Here is a 21,430-nt window from a genome sequence, read left to right as displayed (position 1 = left end):
TTTTCAGTGTTTCCTTTTTACAAAAAAATTAAAAGCAACTAAAAAAAAATTTTTTTAATTGGGCCTGGAAGAAGGTGTAATATTGTGCAAACCCAAAGTCCTGTGTTCAAACCCCAAAGTCAAATTAAGACAAAACCAAACAAAAAGCAAAAACTCAAAACAGGATTCCTGGGCAAAGTAGGCAGAAGAGAAACAAAAACTGAAATAAATTTCAAAGTCATCAAGGAAAAATATATTTAAATGAAAAATTAATAAAGGACCTAAAAGAAAAACCAACACCATAGAGATATATAAGGTAAGTAAATTTATCCTGAACAAATATAATAACTAAGTAAAAGAAATAGCAAGAAATTGATTAAAAAATGAGAGGAGGGATTGGGTGGTGGTGCACCTGGTTGAGCACATATGTTACAATGCACAAGGATCCAGGTGCAAGCCCCCGGTCCCCACCAGCAGGGAGAAAGCTTCGCAAGTGGTGAAGTAGGGCTGCTCTATGCCTCTCTCCCTCTCTACCACTCCGTTCTCTCTCAATTTCTGCCTGTCTCTAGCAAATAAAGATAATTTTTAAAAAATTTTAAAAAAGATGAGAGGAACAGAAGACCATACACACACACACACACACATACATCAATAATTAAATGGTAGAGCATCACTCTGGCAAAATAAAAATATATTTACCCCCTAAATAAAAGATAAATACAATAAAGAAGGTAAAATTTTAACACTATGATCCAATAAAATTTCTCAGAAATAAAGAAAGCCTAAATTTACTGAAGGGGCTACACATTTTACTTTTATTTATTTATTTATTTATTTATTTATTTATCAACTAACTCTAAGGCCTTTTTTTTTTTTCTTCCAGGGCTATTGCTGGGAGTTGGTGCCTGCACCATGAATCCACAGCTCCTGGAGGCTTTTTTTTTTCTTTTGTCCTTGTTTTTTATCATTGTTGTGGTTATTATTATTATTGTCATTGATGTCATTGCTGTTGGATAGGACAGAGAGAAATGGAGAGAGGAGGGGAAGACTGAGGGGGGAGAGATAGATAGACAGACACCTGTAGACCTGCTTCACTGCCTGTGAAGTGACCCTTCTGCAGGTGGGGAGCCAGGGGTTCGTACAGGGATCCTTACGCTGGTCCTTGCACTTCGAGTCATGTGAGCTTAACCCGCTGTGCGACCGTCTGACTCCCTCTAAAGCCTATCTTAATAAAACTATTAGGCTTTAAATACAAAGAAAAAAATACTCAGTGACTTCATGAATAATACATCAAAATAGGATTATTAACTACAAATCCCCTCACAGAAGCATCAATTTGAAAAACTATCCATACACAATAGTACCTTCCTAACAATTAAGAATTCCAGGTGAGAGATTATAATATATGAGTGAAAACAGAAATAGCCCCAGTATTTATTAAAGAAAATGAGTTTTGGGCAGAGGTAGATAGCATAATGGTTATGCAAAGAGACTCTCATGCCTGAGGCTCCTAAGTCCCTGCACCACCATAAACCAGAGCTGAGTAGTGCTCTGGTAAAAAATAAATAAATAAATAAATAAATTTTTAAAAGAAAGAAAATGAGTTTCAGGGGTGGCCAAGTAATGACACATCTGGCTAAACACTCACATTATAGTGTGCAGGAGCCAAGTGCAAGCCCCTGCTCTTCACCTGCAGGGGGAAAGCTCATGAGTGGTGAGGCAGCGCTACAAGTGTCTCTCTCTCTTTCTCCTTCTCTAGCTCCATCTCCCTTCTCAATTTCTTACTGTTTCTATCAAATAATAAATGAATAAAAAGAAAAAGAAAAGGAAGGTTTCACATTACCTTTCACCCTGACTTCATGTGCAGGTACTGCAGTATAGAGAAACACTCTCTAAATGAAAAAAGAAGAGTGATACAGATGGCCAACTTCACTATGAATTCCAGCACCAAACCCATATGTGTGGCCCCAGAGTTTAAGTGGGCCCCAGTAGATCTCCACCGAGTCAGCCCCCATTGACCTATATTCCAGAACCACCCAGGAGGAGTCCGGGAGATGGTACAGTGGAGAAAGCATTGAACTTTCAAGCATGAGGTCCAGAACCACCCAGGTCCAGATTGACCTTCATAGTTAAAAACTCTAAACTAGTCTTCATAAACATGGGACCTAGGTCTGTGCCCATACCCAAGCTTCAGGCCTATATCAGTGCCAGGCCAGTCCCTACTGACCTAAGATCTTGGCATAATACCGTTTTATCAAGTTCACGCCTGTGGATCCAGGATTCAGATCTACAGCAGCAGAATAAGGCACCAGGCACAGCTATCCACTGGCCCAGATACCAGGATAATCTGCCTGAGGATTCAGCAGCAAAGTCTCTGCCAGACCCAATCACACAACCTACCCAGAATCTCTTACTAGGCTGACTAATGAAGAGTTTTCTCGGCCAAAAAAATTTCTATTTCTGTAAAGACTGGAGAGTTAACTACTTCTTCAGATGTATAGGCATCAATGCAAATCATACGGATTACATATAATCTGGGTACCATGACAGCACAAACAACAAAAGAAAGTACCAGCAATTAACAGAAAACAAAACAAAAAACCACAACAACCAGATCTATAAACTACCTGCCAGAGATTTCAAAATTACCATTTTAAATTAGCTCAGTGGATTAGAAAAAAACAGACAGTCATGAAAACAAAAACAGGAAAACACATGAATAAAATGACAAATTCAATTAAGAGCACCAGGGAAATGGCACAGTCAATAGAGCACAGAACCTGGATGTTTTGCCACTAGGACCTAGATGTCAGGTTCAATCCCCCTATGCCAGAGAAGTACTTTGGCCTCTCTTTTGTATTTCTCTCGTGAAATAAATGAAATTATATATTTTTTAAATTTTCGTTATTGGGGAACTAATGTTTTACATTCGACAGTAAATACAATAGTTTGTACATGCATAACATTTTCCAGTTTTCCATATAACAATACTACTACTAGGTCCTTTGTCATCCTTCTTGGATCTGTATTCTCCCCATCCACCCACCTCAGAGTCTTTTACTTTGGTGCAATACGCCAATTCCATTTCAGGTTCTACTTCTGTTTTCTTTATTGATCTTGTTTTTCAACTTCTGCCTGAGAGTGAGATCATCCCATATTCATCCTTCTGTTTCTGACTTCTTTCACTTAACATGAACTTTTCAAGGTCCATCCAAAAGCTGAAAATGGGGAAGTCACCATTTTTTATAGCTGAATAGTATTCCATTGTATATATACCACAACTTGCTCAGCCACTCATCTGTTGTTGGACACCTGGGTTGCTTCCAGGTTTTGGCTATTACAAATTGTGCTGCTAAGAACATATGTGTACACAGATCTTTTTGGATGGGTGTGTTGGATTCCTTAGGCTATATCCCCAGGAGAGGAATTGCAGGGTCATAGGGTAGGTCCATTTCTAGCCTTCTGAGAGTTCTCCAGACTGTTCTCCACAGAGGTTGGACCAATTTACATTCCCACCAGCAGTGTAGGAGGGTTCCTTTGACCCCACAACCTCTCCAGCATTTACCTTTTCTGATGTATGACATTCTCACAGGAGTGAAGTGGTATCTCGTTGTTGTCTTGATTTGCATTTCTCAGACAATTAGAGACTTGGAGCATTTTTTCATGTGTTTCTCGGCCTTTTGGATCTCTTTTGTGGTGAACATTCTGTCCATGTCCTGCCCCCATTTTTGGATGGGGCTATTTGTTTTCTTGTTTTTGAGATTTGCAAGTTCTTTATATATTCTGGTTAGTAGCCTCTTGTATGATGTATGGCATGTAAAGATCTTCTCCTATTATGTGAGGGGTCTCTTGGTTTGGGTAGTAGTTTCTTTAACTGTGCAGAAGGTTTTTAATTTGATGTAGTTCCACAGGTTTATGCTTGCCTTAGTCTTCTTTGTAATTGGATTCATTTCACTGAAGATGTCTTTAAAATTTATGTGGCAAAGAGTTCTGCCAATATTTTCCTCTAAGTATCTGATAGTTTCTGGTGCAACATCCAAGTCCTTGATCCACTTGAATTTACTTTTGTATTTGGTGAAATACAGTGGTTCAGTTTCATTCCTCTGCATGTTTCAACCCATTCTTTCCAACACTATTTGTTGAAGAGACTCCCCTTTTCCCATTTAACAGTGTGGACACCTTTGTCAAAGATTACATGTCCATAGGTGTGGGGGCTTACTTGTGGGATCTCAATTCTATTCCATTAGTCAGTGTGTCTATTCATGTTCCAGTACCAAGCAGTTTTGATGACAATGACCCTGTAATACAATTTGAGATCTGGGAGTGTGATGTCTCCTGTTCTTTCATCTCAAGATTGTTTTGGGAATTCTAGGTCTTTTCTGGTTCCAGATAAGCATTTGTAGCATTTGTTCTATTCTCCTAAAAAATGTGCTTGGGATCTTGATGGGGATAGCATTAAATTTGTAGTATATTCATTTTGATGATGCTAAGTCTTCCAATCCATGAACACAGAATATCTTTCCACTTCTTTGTGTCTTTTTCAATTTCCTTGAGTAGTGACTCATAATTTTCAGTATACAAGTCTTCCACTTCTTTGGTTAGGTTTATTCCTAGATACTTTATTGGTTTTGTTGCTATAGTAAAAGGAATTGATTACTGGACTTCAACTTCTTCTAACTTAGTGTTTGCATAGAAGAATGCCACTGACTTTTGAATGTTAATTTTGTAGCCTGACACCTTACTGTATTGCCTAATGACATCCAAAAGCTTCTTGATGGATTCCTTAGGTTTTTCTATGTATATTATCATGCCATCTGCAAATAGAGCTTGACTTCTTCTCTTCCAATCTGTATCTCTTTAATTCCTTACTCCTGCCTGATTGCTATGGCAATAACTTCCAACACTATGTTGAAGAGTAATGGTGATAGTGGGCAGCCCTGTCTAGTACCTGATCTGAGGGGAAATGTTTCATTTTTCACCATTGAGTATGATACTGGCTATAGGTCTACTATATATAGACTCCACTATCTTGAGGAATTTTCCATCTATTCCCATTTTTTTGTAGTGTTTTGATCATAAAGGGATGTTGTATTTTGTCAAAGGTTTTCTCTACATCTATTGATATGACCATGTGGATTGTGATCTTGCATTTACTGATGTGGTGGATCACGTTGATTGATTTATGTATATTAAACCAACCTTGCATCCCTTGGATAAATCCCACTTGGTCATGATGAACAATCCTTTTAATATACTGCTGTATCCGGTTGGTTAGAATTTTGTTTAATATTTTAGCATCTATGTTCATCAGATATATTGGTCTGTAGTCTTCTTTTTTGGTTGTGTCCCTGTCTGTTTTTGGTATCAAAGTGATGTTGGCTTCACAGAAGCTGGAAAGGAGTATTCCAGTGTCTTCAATCTTGTGGAAGACTTTTAAAAGTAGTGGTATTAGTTCTTCTTTGAAGGTTTTGTAGAATTCATTTGTGAAACCATCTGGTGGGTAGGGAGAATACAGATCCAAGAAGGATGACAGAGGACCTAGTGGGGGTTGTATTGTTACATGGAAAACTGGGAAATGTTATGCATGTACAAACTATTGTATTCACTGTCGAATGTAAAATATTAATTCCCCAATAAAATTTTTTTTTAAAGTCAATGGATAATCAATAGAATAAAAAAAAAATCTATGGAATATAACCAGTTAATCAATATATGCATTATGGGAGCTCCAGAGAGTAGAGACAGAAAAAAATTCCCCATCTAGATAAGGAAATAAACCTCTATCTCTGCAAAGCCCAAAGAAACCCAAAGAGTTTAAATATAAAACGATCTTCATCTACATGACTCAAAAAGTCAAGGAGAAAAATTTGAAAGTAGCAAGAGATAAGTGACTCACCACATATACAGAAATCCCCATAAAACTAACAATAGATTTGTCAACAGAATCCTTGCAGACCAGAAGGCAGTAGGATGATGAATATTCAAAGTATTCAACTGAGAAATGTTATTCAGTGAAGCTGTCCTTTACAAATTAAGAAAAAAAACTTTCCTGGATAAACAACAGTTTTGAGAGCTCATTACCACTGGCTTTGCCTTACATGAAATTCTAAAGAGAGTTCTTCAAGTTAACAGGAAAAAATACTAACACGAATGTACAACATTATAAAGGAAGGGGCTGGGTGGTAGTGCACCTGCTTGACTGCACACGTTACAATGCAAAAGGACCAGGGCTTGAGCACTAGGTCCCACCTGCAGGGGGAAAACTTTGTGAGTAGTGAAGCAGTATTGCAAGTGTTTCTCTGTCTTTCTTCCTCTCTATCACCACCTTTCCCCTTGATTTCTGGCTGTCTTTATCCAAGAAATAAAGATAAAAAAATTATAAAGTGTAACAAATATAGTCAAATTCATAAAATTCCGGCATTGTAATGGTGGCACATATGCCACTTTAAACTCTAGCATATAAGCATAAAAGCAGCCCAATACTCTAAAGAGTACTGACATTAATAATAATCCTAAACTGAAATCAACCAAAATGCCTTTCAGACAGGTAAATAGATAAACAAACTGGTATATTCTAACAATGGAATACTGTTTAAAAGAAATGAGCGATCAAGCTATGAAAAAACAGGAATGAAACTTGTGAAGCTTGTTAACCCAAAGAAAATAGTAAATTAAGAACTTTAGGATCAGAGCTGGGGAGATAGCATAAAAATCCCAGTTTCCGGCATAAGGATCCCGGTTTGAGCCCTGGCTCCCCACCTGCAGGGGAGTCACTTCACAAGCGGTGAAGCAGGTCTGCAGGTGTCTATTTTTCTCTCCCCCTCTCTGTCTTCCCCCTCCTCTCTCCTCTCTGTCCTGTCCAACAAAGGCAATAGCAATAATAACTACAACAATAAAACAAGGGCAACAAAAGGGAATAAATAAGATAAATATATTAAAAAATCCCAATTTCAATCCAAGTACCACCATAAGTCAGAGCTGAGCAGTGCTCTGGTAAAATGAACAAACTTTAGGGTCAACAATATAGCATACTTGGATAGTGTGCTACTGTTATGTGCACCATCCATGTCCAAGCCCAGTCCCCACTATACTGAAGCAAGCTTCAGGACTGTGGTTCCCCACCCACCCACCCATCCCTTTCAACCCCTTCTAACTATTTCTATCTAAAAGCAGTGAAGCCCAAGAGATGGGGTGAGAACTTTATTTATTTATTTTTAAGATTTTATTTATTAATGAGAAAGGGGGAGAGAGAAAGAACCAGTCATCACTCCAGTACATGTGCTGCCAGGGACTGAACTCGGGACCTCATGCTTGAGAGACCAATGTTTTATCCACTGCACCATCTCCTGGACCATGGGCAAGAACTTTATTAAAAGAAAAAAATTATAAGACAGCAAGGAACCTTCCCTATTCTCTTTAAAAATCTATATTTCTCCCAGTCCTGAAACCTCTATGATTTTGCTTGTATTTCTTGGTGCTTCTTCTCTTGATCCCCTACCCTGTGATACTGCCTTTGCTGACCTCAGCTAAATCAATGCAACCAGTGCCATCATGCCATGTTTCACTTCAGACTGTATCCAGAGAAGCCAAGCCTGAGATGTCAACCGTCCAATTCCAATAATCTAGAGAGAACTTTCCTAACACATGGAACTAACTAGTTCCATTTCAAATGGTTAGGGAATACCTTAACAAAGTTACAGACCCTAGATATAGACCAGGGCCTAGGGGAACATGTATCCGTAAGTTGAGGAAAACTATATACCTCAAAGTAGAATTGTTCAATAGTCTGATGTGACTAGACTTATATTTAGTAAGCTCAGCAAATAAGTAAAAAGACCTCAAGAAGACACCATGAAGTGTCTAAATATTTACTACTTAGGCATTGATATCCCCCTCCTCTGTACCCTACTTCTCTTCCTTTAATCATTTTACTCACTCAATTAACTATAAAATAAGAAAGTAAGAGATATCCCCTAATCTCTCTGGACAGCAACAGCATTAATGTGACCCCTTGATAATTTTTAGAAGAAATATACAATTGACCAAGGGATATATTGGCAAAATTACATATATCAATTAGAGGACAATAAAAATAACAATCTCTATTATAATCATCAAACAAGTAAAATGCAGTAAAACTTAAGGTTAACTTAGATCCCATGTACATCCTATTCCTCTCCAACTTGAGGCCAGATCTCATAAACCCAAAACCAGTTTGGATATAACAAATGACACTCAATGATTTAACAACTGGGAGAAAGTCTAACCTCATCAGATAAACAAAGGACTAAAAAAACTGGATAAGGACAAGAGACTGGCTCACTTTAGTGATGGTCTTTTTGGTCAATACCAGGCCACTCCATAATCTGGGGCAAGGAAATCCTTGTACTCCTACATTTTGGTTCCAGTTTATTAAGCATTTTGTCCTGCTTTATATCTAACCACCTTTCAGTCACCAAGGTGCAAATACTACTACGATGGCATTCTGAACTCCCTTGACAGATGACCTCGCCAATGTGTCCAAAGTCTCACCTTTCCAGAGCCCTACACTGCTAAGAGAAAGATAGAAACTGGGGATATGGATCAACCTTCCAAAGTCCATGTCCAGTAGAGAAGCAATTATAGAAGCCAGGTCTTCCACATTCTGTACCCCATAGAGAATTCTGGCCCATACTACCAGAGGGGTAAAGAATAGGGAAGCCTCCAATGAGGGGATGGGACATACAACTCTGATGGTGGGAACTACATGGAATTGTACCCATTATCTTACAATCTTGTTTATCATTATTAAATCACTAATAATTTTTTAATTGTGGAAAGATATTCATTACTAGTGAGAAAAGTCTTCTTCCAAGAAAGTTATATAGAGCTATTGAAGATATATATATATATATATATATATGCATCACATAAATACTCCATCCAAGTTCTAGCTTTTCGTTACCTCAATCATTAAATAATAACAGTAAATCAGAGGGTGACAGAGATGCATCCTTTTCTTCTTTCTCTGCCTAACATGCTCATCAATCAATAGTTTCAACTACTGATTCATAACTCTATTACCAGTCTTTTAGATTTCCTATAACTAGAATAGAAAAACCTCACTATTGGCAGTTCAAGGGTGCCATCTAGTGACAGTTATGGGTAAATGTATGCTATAGAAAATTGTGTATATTCTCCCATCCCTGAACCTGTTCTCTAATATGGCTTTCAAAATGTACTGAGGAAAAGCACACTAAGACTGTATTTGAAACATGTTTCCTAGTACGTGTGCACAGCTATATCTATTTTTTTAAGACTTGACAAAACACTTATCTTTCAATAGAGACAAAAAGAAATTAAGACGGGGGGGGGGGGGAGAAAGAAAAAGATATTAGGCCAGGTGGTGGTGCACCTGGTTGAGTGCATATGTTATAATTCTCAAGGACCGGGTTCCAGCTACCTGTCCCCTCCTGCAGAGGGAAAGCTTTGCAAGTAGTGAAGCAGGGCTACAGGTATATCTCTCTCTTTCTCCCTCTCTAATACCCCATTCCCTCTCAATTTCTGGCCGTCTCTATCCAATAAATAAAGATAATAAAATTTAAAAAGAGAGAGAGTAATTAGAGACAGACATCTGCAGCACTGCTTTACCATTTGTGAAGCTTTCCCCTACAAGTGGGGCCCCAACCAGGGGCTTGAACCATAGTGCTTGCACACAGTAACATATATGCTCAAAGTGGTGCACCACCACCCAGCCCCACATAGGTACATTTAAATATCTAGCAATCCTCTTTTCTCCTTTTTTAAATTTTTGCCACCAAGGTTATTACTGGGGCTCAGTGCCTACAGGATGATTCTACCACTCCTGGTCACCTTTTTTCCTTTTTCTTTTTCAAAAGTGACAGAAAGAGATAGAGATAGCTGCAACACTGTTCCACAGCTTGTGAAGCTCCCTACCACCCTGAAGATGGGGACCAGGAGCTTGAATGTGAGCCCTTGTACATTCTAGCATGTGTGTTCTACCTGGCATCCCACCACCCAGCCCCAACATACCCTCTTTTTGTGTAACTGACATTCCCCTCTGAAGCTGTATCACAGATAGTTTCATGAAGTTGCAGCACATCCAGCAGTAAGGAATGTTAGAGAACACCTGCATTCTAGTCCCCTCGCTTTCCAGATGTGAACACTAGGGCCTAGAAGGAGGATGGCTGATGTATTACATAACTAAAAGTATTTTCAATAGGGTGTTTGTCTTACCTTGGTTCTTGGAGGACTGGACCACAAGATCATATTATCATACAAAGAAGATATTTTAAATATCTCAACAACAGGTTTCCATTCAAACTAACCCCTGAGCCAGAGTGAAGGAGGGATAATTCCTTGGTGCAGGCTTTTCTTTCTGAGTCCCACCTGAGTATAGAAACTGCACAATTATGATGTGCCCAGTAACCACCAATGAAAGAATTGTTCCAACTTGCCAAGCTCAGGGAAAATCTCCCAGCTTCCCTGTTCAGGCACTTTGGGTGCCTAATGAAAATGCTCTATTTCTTCCTTCCCTTCATCTCAGTGCAGAGAGAAATCAGCAGAGATGGGTCTTCCAGGCAAACAAAACTGTTTTGGAGGTGTGGCAGGATGATTTATTCAGAGAGCAGAGCTAAAGTTTTGAACCTGAGGGGTAGAAGACAAGGGACTAAAACTTTCTTTCCTCTTCCTGTCAGAGAGGGAAGAGCTGGAATTTGATAAGGAAACATAGTGAATAGAAAGCCAAGGCAGAGAGACTAACCTAGTCTAGTCTACAGGGCTTGACTGACTTGGCAAAGATTATGATCTGAAAATGGCCATGTGCTCTTCATAGAAAGCTCTGGGTCAGGGAGTCGGGCGGTGGCGCAGAGGGTTAAGCGCATGTGGCGTAAATCGCCAGGACCTGCGGAAGGATCCCAGTTCGAGCCCCCGGCTCCCCACCTGCAGGGGAGTCGCTTCACAAGCGGTGAAGCAGGTCTGCAGGTGTCTGTCTTTCTCTCCTCCTCTCTGTCTTCCCCTCCTCTCTCCATTTCTCTCTGTCCTATCCAACAACAACGACATTAATAACCACAACAATGTTAAACAACAAGGGCAACAAAAAGGAAAATAAATTAAAAAAAAAAAAAAAAAGAAAGCTCTGGGTCGAGTCACTGGGAAACACTTCACTAAGTTAATGACAGAGGCTAATTGTAAGGAGACGGAGGCTGTCTTTGGCAACCTCCTACTCACAGTTCTGGACTCCCCACTCTACCCAGGAAGCTCTCTAGGGATGAGCCTAGAGAGAGAAGGAGCTTCCAGGCAGGGAAGACAGGCTGGCCTACTGGGAAACATGGCCACTGCCTCCCCTCAAAGTGATCTACCATTACCTGGTTATTACCACCATGAAGCATGCTCCAGGCATGTTCTGTTTCTCCCTTCTCTTCCTCCTCCTTCATAAACAGAATTTTTTTTCTTTAAAAATAAAAAAGAAAAGTCAGAAGCACTCAGTATAATGGAAGTTAACCCAAAAAAGCAGGATCTCACAGGAGTCATTAGTGGTGCCAAACATAACCAAAATAATAAGTTCAAAAGGTGGTCTCAGAATTTAGGTGCTGATTTTAGAACAAAGGATACTTATTAGGACAAGGGGGTCACCAGCTTGACTGCTGAGGTAAGGTATAAATAAGAGATATGGCCCAGGTTCCAGCTCTAGTAACACATGGAGGGTGCAATGGAACAAAGACCCAGATATGCAAACACAAAAAGAAAAAGAGTATTTTTAGGAAGGAGTGCTATGAGTATTTTGTGATCTGAGAAGGAAAAGGTAGATGACAGAAGGTGGTGATGATACAGGAGTGACATTCACTGGCTAAACAAGGTCCTAGAATAAGTAAAAGAAAATTGGAAGTAGCATGGTCCAGGAGGTGGCGCAGTGGATAAAGTATTGGACTCTCAAGCATGAGGTCCTGAGTTCAATCCCCAGCAGCACATATACCAGAGTGATGTCTGGTTCTTTCTCTCTCTCTCTCCTCCTATCTTTCTTAAATAAAGTCTTTAAAAAAGGAAAGCAATTAAGAAAGAAAGAAAAGGAAGGAAGGAAGGAAGGAAGGAAGGAAAGAAAGAAAGAAAGAAAGAAAGAAAGAAAGAAAGAAAGAAAGAAAGGAAAATTGGAAGTAGCTATTACTAGGTCTTGGGAGAGAACTGTCAACAAACCATTAAAACCCAGTGTGACAAGGACATTAGTCCAGTATTGTACTTATCCCATGAAATCTGAGAGATGCCTGTTAGACTATGGGTCTGCTGAAGCCAGTCACCAGTGTCTGACCTACCTGCTCAGCAATCAATAATGATCTTGGTATGAAAGGATACACACATGCTTTTTAGAAACTTTATTTCTAGGGGCAGAAATCTCAAGAGGCCCAAGAATATATTCTAAGGCAGTTAACAGGAACTTGGGTATTAAGGTTTAATAAAATATTAATTAGAATACTAATACCCATGCTTGGAACACATAACACATTTAAGAACCTTTGAGCAGAGGTAGCTGAAGGTTCAGAGGGTGGGGAGAACAGGGTTCAACCATGTAGAGGAGGTCATCTTCCCTAAGTCATGGAGCCAGGCAGTAATGTAACCACAGGGACACTGGACGATCTATCGTGGACAGTCTAATGTTGTTGCCATACTGGGCTTTGATGGTTTGTTGATAGCTATCTCCCAAGACCTAGTAATAGCTACTTCTAATTTTCTTCTTATTGATTCTAGGACCTTGTTTTGCCAGTGAATGTCACTCCTGTATCATCACCACCTTCTGTTATCTACCTTTTCCTTCTCAGGTCACAAAATGCTCCCTGGAGTCAAGTACAGTGCCCTAAATACAGTCAAGTGTCCACTTACAAATTAAGCTGACTAAGGCAAATATGATTTGGATACATATTCCTCAAATCTTCAGGTCTTTGATGCATCTGAATTAGTATCAACTTCAAATCCCTCCTTTGAGAAGTCCTGATGCACAGCAACCACTCTATAAAGTCTGTCAACTTTGCAAAATTGATTTTCATCTCATTAGAAGGGCCAAGCCCACCCAAGACTAGAATGTATGCTTAGTTACAGAGCAGGATCATATCACTCTCTCTTACCTACCCATCCCCAAAGTAAATATACTCTTGTTTGGTTTTTTGGTAAAAATCCCTCACATTTGCATAAGAAACTAAACTTATACTTTTCTAAACCCTCTTACATCAAATATTTACTTGGGAGATAGGTGCTATAAACAGTATTTCACTATAGAGATTAGGAAAGGACAGTGAGGCCCTGGGTCTGATTCCAGGCATATGAGAGCACCACAGATCACAGATGCCACTAACTACAAACAACTATGTGGGTGGGAACATAGCTTCAGTGTTTCTCCCCAGCTCTCTAAAATACAGAACAAAATATGGAGCCCAGGAGGTCAGCAGTATTGCACAGGCATGAAATCCTGGGTTTGGTCCCTGACATTTCATGAGAGCACCAAGGATAGCACTAAAAGAACTCCATGGTTGGTAGAACAGTGCTGTGGTCAGTCTCAGTCTTTATCTTTCTCTAGCTCATCTTAAAAATATACAACATTCCTACTCATGACCACAGAACGTGAGCTCAGATCTATAGGGATGCAGAGGCTGTCTATGGCCATACCACTTTGAACATGCCCGATCTCGTATGATCTCAGGATGCAGAGGTCATATGGGCTCCTAAGCTGAACATGGACCCCGGATCAGATCAAATGAATGGCGTTTACAGTCAACAATATTTATATACTTTTCTCATATTTGGGGGCTACTCTTCCCTCATCCAGCTTTCTAGCCCTTTTTCCAGCCATGACATCATCTCCTCAGACAATAATTTAGATCCACCTGCCTATCAGATGTCAGGCTCGGGAAAAAAAACAACAAAAAACACTAGTATAGTCATGGGCCCTTTGGAATATAACTAAAATAGGCCTACTAGCTATCTACAAAACAGAGACCCCCCCCCCCCAACTCTTCATCTGAACTTTTCCAGCCTAATTTAGATTTTGATTAGTCAACAATTTTTTTTGGCTCTATATGTTAACTTTTCTCAGCCACCAGGTTCCAGATGCTAGTATGATGCCAACCGAACTTCCCTGGACAGACAACCCCATCAATGTGTCCTGTTGCCCCCTCTTCCCCAGAACCCCACCCCACTAGGGAGAGAGAGAGAGAGACAGGCTGGGAGTATGGGTCGACCTGTCAACGCCCATGTTCAGCAGGGAAGCAATTACAGAAGCCAGACCTTCCACCTTCTGCACCCCATAATCAGCCTTGGTCTATACTCCCAGAAGGATAAAGAATTGGAAAGCTATCAAGGAAGGGAATGGGATATGGAGTTTTGTTGGTGGGAATTGTGTAGAGTTGTACCACTCTTATCCTATGGTTTTTGTCAGTGTTTCCTTTTTATAAAAATTTTTTTTAATTATATATATATATCAAGAAACTAGGTGATGTAGGCAGCTCAGTGGTAAGGTGTAGGGTAGGCATAATGCCCTAGATCCATCCCCAGCACTGCAATAAGTAAATAAACTAAAAGAGAATGCAACATCCCAAATGATCATACAGATGGGCTTTCAATAATATAGGGCTAGGACAGCAAGTTACAGTCATGAAAACATACTGGTGTTTCTGTTATCCTCTTCAAATTGGTAAGAGTTTGGTAAAAAGGTAAGAGACCTCCACCTGCAGGGAGAATTGCTTCACAGGTGGTGAAGCAGGTCTACAGGTGTCTTATCTTTCTCTCCCCCTCTATCTTCCCCTCCTCTCACCATTTCTCTGTGTCCTAACAAGGATGACATCAATAATAACTACAACAATAACAAAAAACAGTAAGGGTAACAAAAGGGAAAATAAATAAGTCAAAAAAAGGTAAGAGTGGTCTCTTTAAACTGATTGAGCAAAAGAATCAGGACATAATAAATTTTCAGTAACAACATCTAAACAATGCCTATGGTTTTAGATACCAAAGTCATAACAATTCAAGCTATTTTATACACAATAAAACTAGCTCAGTTTTTTCAGTAATCAGTAAGAATCTAACCAACCAGGAGCCAGGCAGTGGCCTACTTGGGCACAAAGACCAAGGTTCAAGCCTCTGCACCCCACCTACGGAGGGAGGGAGGAGGCGCTTTATAAGTAGTGAAGCAGTTCTGCAGGTGTCGTCCTCTCCCCTCTGTCTCTCACTCCCTTCTCAATTTCTCTCTGCCCTGTTGAATGAAAAATGGTTAAAAAAAGAAATTGAAAAAATGGTCACCAAGAGAGGCCAATTTGTAGCGCCAGCACAACAAGCCCATGACTAGAAGTCCACCAATGTGTCCTGGACCCTCGCTTCCCCAGATCCCCGCCCCCAACTAAGGAAAGAGAGAGACAGGTTGGGAATCAACCTGCCAACAATTACAGAAGCCAGACCTTCCACCTTCTGCACCCCATAATGACCCTGGGTCTATACTCTCAGAGGGATAAATAGGAAAGCTATCAGGGGAGGGGAGGGGATACAAAGTTCTGGTGGTGGGAATTACGTGGAGTTGTACCCCTCTTATCCTATAGTCTTATCAATGTTCCCTTTTTATAAATAAAAATTTTTTAAAATAAAGAAAAAAAACCAACCACTATTTATGATTTAAGAGATAAAGCAGAATTCACTAGACATAGTTGGGGAGGGGGGTTCCATACTCACCTACTGCACAGTGAAAGATCTAGAGAGGAAAAAAAAAGGGGGATAGAGTATTACTAAAGATCAATAATACAATTCATTTCATATGTACAAAGTCTTTCAGTAGAAACAGCAAGGTGTCAGCAATTGGAATTTAAAAAGTAAACATTCCATTTTTTATACTTAGACACAGGTATTTAACAAAATGTAAATTCTTTTAGAAATCTATTTTACATTATCCTCCCAATAAGTATATTTTAAAAAATTGTGGGGGGTGGGGGGTGGAGCACCTGGTTGAGAGCACATGTTACAATGTACAAAGACCTGGGTTTGAGCCTCTAGTCCCCACCTTCAGGGGGAAAGCTTCACAAGTGATGAAGCAGTGTTGCAAATGTCTGTCTCTTTCCCTCTCTATCACCCCTTCCCTCTAAATTTCTGGCTGTCCCTATCCAATAAATAAATAAAGATAATTTTTAAAAAATAGTTCTTTAAAAATGTTATTATTATTTTTTAACAGAACTCTGCTCAGTTCCAGCACACTGTGGCACCTGGGCCTGAACCTGGTACCTCCAGGATACTAAAGCACGGAAATCTGGTATATTGGCTCTGCTGTTTCCCCAGCCGCAAAATGCAATCTTATTTGTTTAATTGTTTCCTTGTTCATTTTCAGTCTTTGTACCTGTGAAAGACTTCCAAAGGAGTAAATCCCATTCAACAGTCTGTCAGCTGGCAAGGAACTCTTATAAAACACAATATTTTGTGGCCTGGGAGGTGGCCTAGTGGATAAAGTACTGGACTCTCAAACCTGAGGTCCTATGTTCAATTCCCAGCAGCAGTGTACCAAAGTGATGATATAGTTTCCTTCTCTCTCCTTTCTCATTAGTAAATAAATTGTTTTTTTAAAAAAGACAGTATTTTAAATTGTCTTCCTTTATATTAATATTTATTTATTTATTTATTAAGACAGAAAGAAATCAAGAAGGAAAGGGGAAGAGAGACACCTGCAGCAAATCCTCCCCCTGCCCGCAGGTGGGGACCAGGAGCTTGAACCTGGGTCCTTGTGCATTGTAACATGTGTGCTCAACTAGGTGCACTACTACCCAGCCCCCAAAATTGTCTTTCTTAACAAAGGAGGAGGGGGAGGGGGAGGGGGAGGGGGAGGGGGAGGAGGAAGGAAGGAAGGAAGGAAGTGGAAAGAAGAGGAGAGGAGAGGGGAGGGGAGGGGAGGGGAGGGGAGGGGAGGGGAGGGGAGGGGAGGGGAGGGGAGGGGAGAGGAGAGGAGAGGAGAGGAGAGGAGAGGAGAGGAGAGGAGAGGAGAGGAGAGGAGAGGAGAGGAGAGGAAAAGAAAAGAAAAGTTATTATTGAGAGAGTGAAAGGTAGGTAGAGAGAGAGAACCAGAGTATCACTCTGGCACATTCAATGCCAGCAATCAAACTCAGAACCTTATGCTTGAGAGTCTAACACCTTATCTACTTCACCACCTCTCAGTCTGCAAACACATAAGCCTTTAAGAGTAGTAAGTGAACAACATCTCCCATGTCCCATCTTCTACAGAACAGAAAAGGTAGAGACTGTAAAACACAATGCCAGAAGAGCTAGGACACTGTAAGAAAGAAGATCTAAATGACTTTTCTTTTTTCTTTCCACATGCTAGATTAGCAGTTTAGGAGACTTAAGCTCTCCTCTACTTTTCATTTAGTGGTGCCAAGTAAAAACTTAGTGGCTAGGTAACACATGATACCACTGAGTGACCTTCCTAGCCCAATTTTTATACCAAGTTTCTTTGTTTGTTTTTAGAAAGGAAGGGAGACAGAGGGGAACACACCAAAGCACCAGCACTCCACCAGTCATAGAGTCCTAGCCATTTTCATCCTGACTGCTAGTCCCTGGTGCTAGAGCTCAAACTCTGGGTTCCACAAGTGGGATTGAGGATTATATGCTACTCATCTAGCCACATCCTGAGAGACCCAATCTTCCCTATTTAATCACATACATCCTGAAAAATTTTAGTCTATTTAATTTTTTTAAATTATCTTTATTTATTTATTGGATAGAAACAGTCAGAAATCAAAAGGTAGGGAGAAGTAGAGAGGAAGAGAGAGACAGAGAGAAACCTGAAGCCCTGCTTCACCACTCATGAAGCTTCCTCCCCTGCAGGTGGGGGCCAGGGGCTTGAACCCAGGTCCTCGTACACTGAAATGTGTGCACTTAACCAGGTGCGCCACCACCTGGTCCCTAGTCTATTTAATTTTATGATATTTAGATAGAAAGAAAGACACTGAGAGGCTGATCAAGAGTACTACATCACGTGGTTGTGCCAGAGATTGAATCTGGGGCCTCAGGCATGCAAGCCTCATGCCCAACTGTGGAGCAAGCTATCTCCCCCTTCCTTAATAATATACATTTTCTACTGCCTCCTCTACTAGACTAAGATGAAATGCAGATAATATAACCTACTCACACAAATTTTTTTTTAAAAAAGCTATGCTCTACCTGATAATGTAAGGAAGAAGTTGTTTTTAAATATGACAGGTGGAGAATTGGTGCAGAAGTATAAAGCAAAACTTGCAGGCAGGAAGTCCTGAGTTTGATTCCTGGCACTGCATGTGCCACAGTGATGTCCTCAAGCCTTCTCTTTCTCTATTAGTGAGTAAATATTTTTTTTTAAAATATTACAGGCCAGAGAAACAGCATATTGGTTACAAAACAGATTTTCACACTTGAGGCACTATAAGTCTCAAATCCAACCCCTGACATCATCGTAAGCCAGAGCTGAGCAATGTTCTAGTAAAATAAATAAATAATGAAAATCTACAAAAGCAAGTATTTCAATATATATATTGAAATTTATATATTTTATTTACATATAAATTATGTTTACATATAAATTTATATATTCATATAAATGTTTGGATATATAATATAGTGCAGCATGTAAGTCATATATACGAACTTGTAATAAGTTAGACTTAAAGATAAGATGGGGCTCAGGACCTGGAGAAGATAGCTCCAGTATAGCAGACACTTTCCATGGCTGAGCAGTCTGCTTCAAGCCCCCAGACACCACACAGAAGTACTATGCAAAGGGGCTTCACAAGCAGTGGTGTGTGCTCTGGTAACTTTTTTTTATATCTTTATTTATTTACTGGATAGAGACAGAAATCAAGAGAGAAAAGGGATACAGAGAGGGAGAGAGATAGAGATAGAGACACCTGCAAAACTGCTTCACCATTCACAAAGTTTTCCCCATGCAAGTGGGGACCAGACTCGAACCCAGGTCCTTACACATTGTAATATGTGCACTCAACCAGGTGCACCACACCTGGTCCCATGTGCTCTGGTATCTCCTTCTCTGTCTTTCACCCTCAAGGGAAAAAAGGTAAAAAAGAAAAAAATTCAGACTCTACTGGGAGCAAGAGATGGCACAGTTATGAGGTCCCAGAATAGCCCTGATGGCAAAAAAAAAAAAAGAGAGAGAGAGAGAGAAAGATGGGGCAGCAGGACAGTGGCAAAGCAGGTAGAGTGCAAGCAAGACTTACAAACATGAAGCCTCAAGTTCAATCCTTGGTACTGTATATTCTTTAAAAGAAATAAATGAAATTTTAAAAACTGGGCCAGGGAGATATCTCAGTGGTAGAGTACAGGGCCTGCATGGATAAGGGAGCAGACTGAATCTCTGGACTTCCATATATCAGCACTGAGCAGTGCTTTGCTTGCTCTCTCTCTCCCTCCCTCCCACTCGATACATATACATACACATATGCATATACATATGGTAAAACATATACATATGGTAATCCCCAAGGCTCCGTGCTTTTCAGAAACAGAGAAAGACAGAGAGAGACACCACAGCACCAGAACTTCTCAAAGGGCTGTGGCACTCCCATGTGATATGCCAAGGCTCAAACCTCCCCAAATAAATCTTCTTTAAAAATTAAAAATAAAGTGGGCTGTTCCTACTCATGACCACTGAATGTGAGTTCAGATCTTCAGGGATGCAGAGGTCACATAGGCTCCTAAGCTGAATATGGGCCCCAGATCAAATCAATGGGGTTTACAGTCAACAATATTTATACACCTTTCCCATATTTGGGAGCTACTCTCTTCCCTGCTCCAGCTTTCTAGCCCTTTTTCCAGCCATGACATCATCTCCCCAGACAATAACTTGGGTTCACCTGCATATCAGATGTCAGGCTCAGGGGGAAAAAAAAAAAACTAGTATAGTCATGGGGTCTTAAGAATATAACTAAAATAGGTCTACTAGCTAATTATAAAATGGAGACCCCCCCAAATCTTCATCTGCAATATTCAAGGCATTAGGTTCACGATTAGTCAATAATCTGTTTGGCTTTTATGTTAACTTTTGTTTCAGCCACCAGGTTCCAGATGCTACCATGATGCCAGCTGACTACCCTGGTCAATCGACCCCACCATTGTGCCCTGGAGCCCTGCTTCCCAAAGCCTGGCCCCACTAGGGAGGGAGGGAGACAGGCTGGGAGTATGGATCAACCTGCCAACACCTATGTTCAGTGGGGAAGCAATTACAGAAGCCAGACCTTCCACCTTCTACACCCCATAATGACCCTGGATGCATACTCCCAGTAGGAGGGCTATTGGAGAAGGCAATGGGATGTGAGTTCTGGTGGTGGGAATTGTGTGGAGTTGTGCCCTTCTTGTCCAATGGTTTTTGTCAGTGTTTCCTTTTTATAAATAAAAATTTATAAAAATAAAAATAAAGGGGGCCTACGAAGTGGCTCACCCAATAGAGCACACTTGCTACCGTGCATGAGCACCCAGGTTTGAGACTTCAGCCACGAGAGCACTTCCAGCAGGGGAAACCCACAAGCAGTGCTGTGGCATCTCTCCTCCTCTATCTTACTCTCTCACCCTCTAGCTAGAAGAAAGAAAAAAAGTGGTCTCCAGTCTAGGAACTGAGTCCCAGAGATAACCATGGTGACATAATATAATAAAATATAAAATATAGTAAGACTATTAGATCCTAGATTTTTTTTTGCCTCCAGGGTTATTGCTAGGGTTCGATGCCTGCACTAGGAATCCACTGCTCCTGGCAGCCATTTTTTCCATTTTGTTGCCTCTGTTCTTGTTAATGTTATTGTTGCCCTTGCTGTTGTTATTGGATAATACAAAGAGGAGGGGAAGAGAGGGAAGAGAGACCTGCTTCACCCCCTGTGAAGTGATACCCCACAGGTGGGAAGCAGGGAGCAGGGCGGGAGGGAGGAGGGTCCTCGAACAGGGTTCCTTACACCAGTCCTTGCACTTTACGCCATGTGCACTTAACCCACTGAGCTACTGTCCAGCCCCCAGGAATTACTTTTGAAGGGGCCCAGGTGGTGGCACACATGGCTAAGTGCACACATTACCATAGTCAAGGATGGACAGTGAAGCAAGTACTGCAGGTGTCTCTCTGTCTCTCTCCTCTATTTTTCCCTCTCCTCTCAACTTCTCTCTGTCCTAACAAATAAAGAAAAAAAAAAGAAAGGCCACTGAGTACAGTGGATTCATAGTGCAGGCCCCAGCAATAGCCCTGGTGGCTAAAAAGAAAAAAATAGATGATTTTGAGTATGTAGAAGAGCAGACCAACACTATAGTAAAATGTAACATTAAGAGAGTAATGGAAATGGGAAGTAACTTATGCTGGGGTCGAACTATCCAAGAAAAATAACTGTCAAAAGTAAAATAAATAAAGAAAACATTATCATAAAAAGAGCTTACTTGATAAATACAGTACCAAAACAATCCTCGAGGTTAT

At 40.4% G+C, this 21,430-nt stretch overlaps 1 protein-coding gene across 1 annotated transcript in view; it reads right to left on the bottom strand.

The window, feature by feature from the left end:
* HACD2 (3-hydroxyacyl-CoA dehydratase 2) overlaps positions 1 to 21,430 on the bottom strand; it is a 123,593-nt gene that overhangs the window by 83,901 nt on the left and 18,262 nt on the right. The window contains exon 3 of the mRNA XM_060197107.1: positions 15,685 to 15,703. Coding sequence (XP_060053090.1) covers positions 15,685 to 15,703 — 19 coding nt within the window. The remainder of the gene's footprint in view (positions 1 to 15,684; positions 15,704 to 21,430) is intronic.

Source organism: Erinaceus europaeus, chromosome 9 (assembly GCF_950295315.1).
Source record: "Erinaceus europaeus chromosome 9, mEriEur2.1, whole genome shotgun sequence".
Classification (NCBI taxonomy): domain Eukaryota; kingdom Metazoa; phylum Chordata; class Mammalia; order Eulipotyphla; family Erinaceidae; genus Erinaceus; species Erinaceus europaeus.
This window is presented reverse-complemented; position numbering and strand designations above follow the sequence as displayed.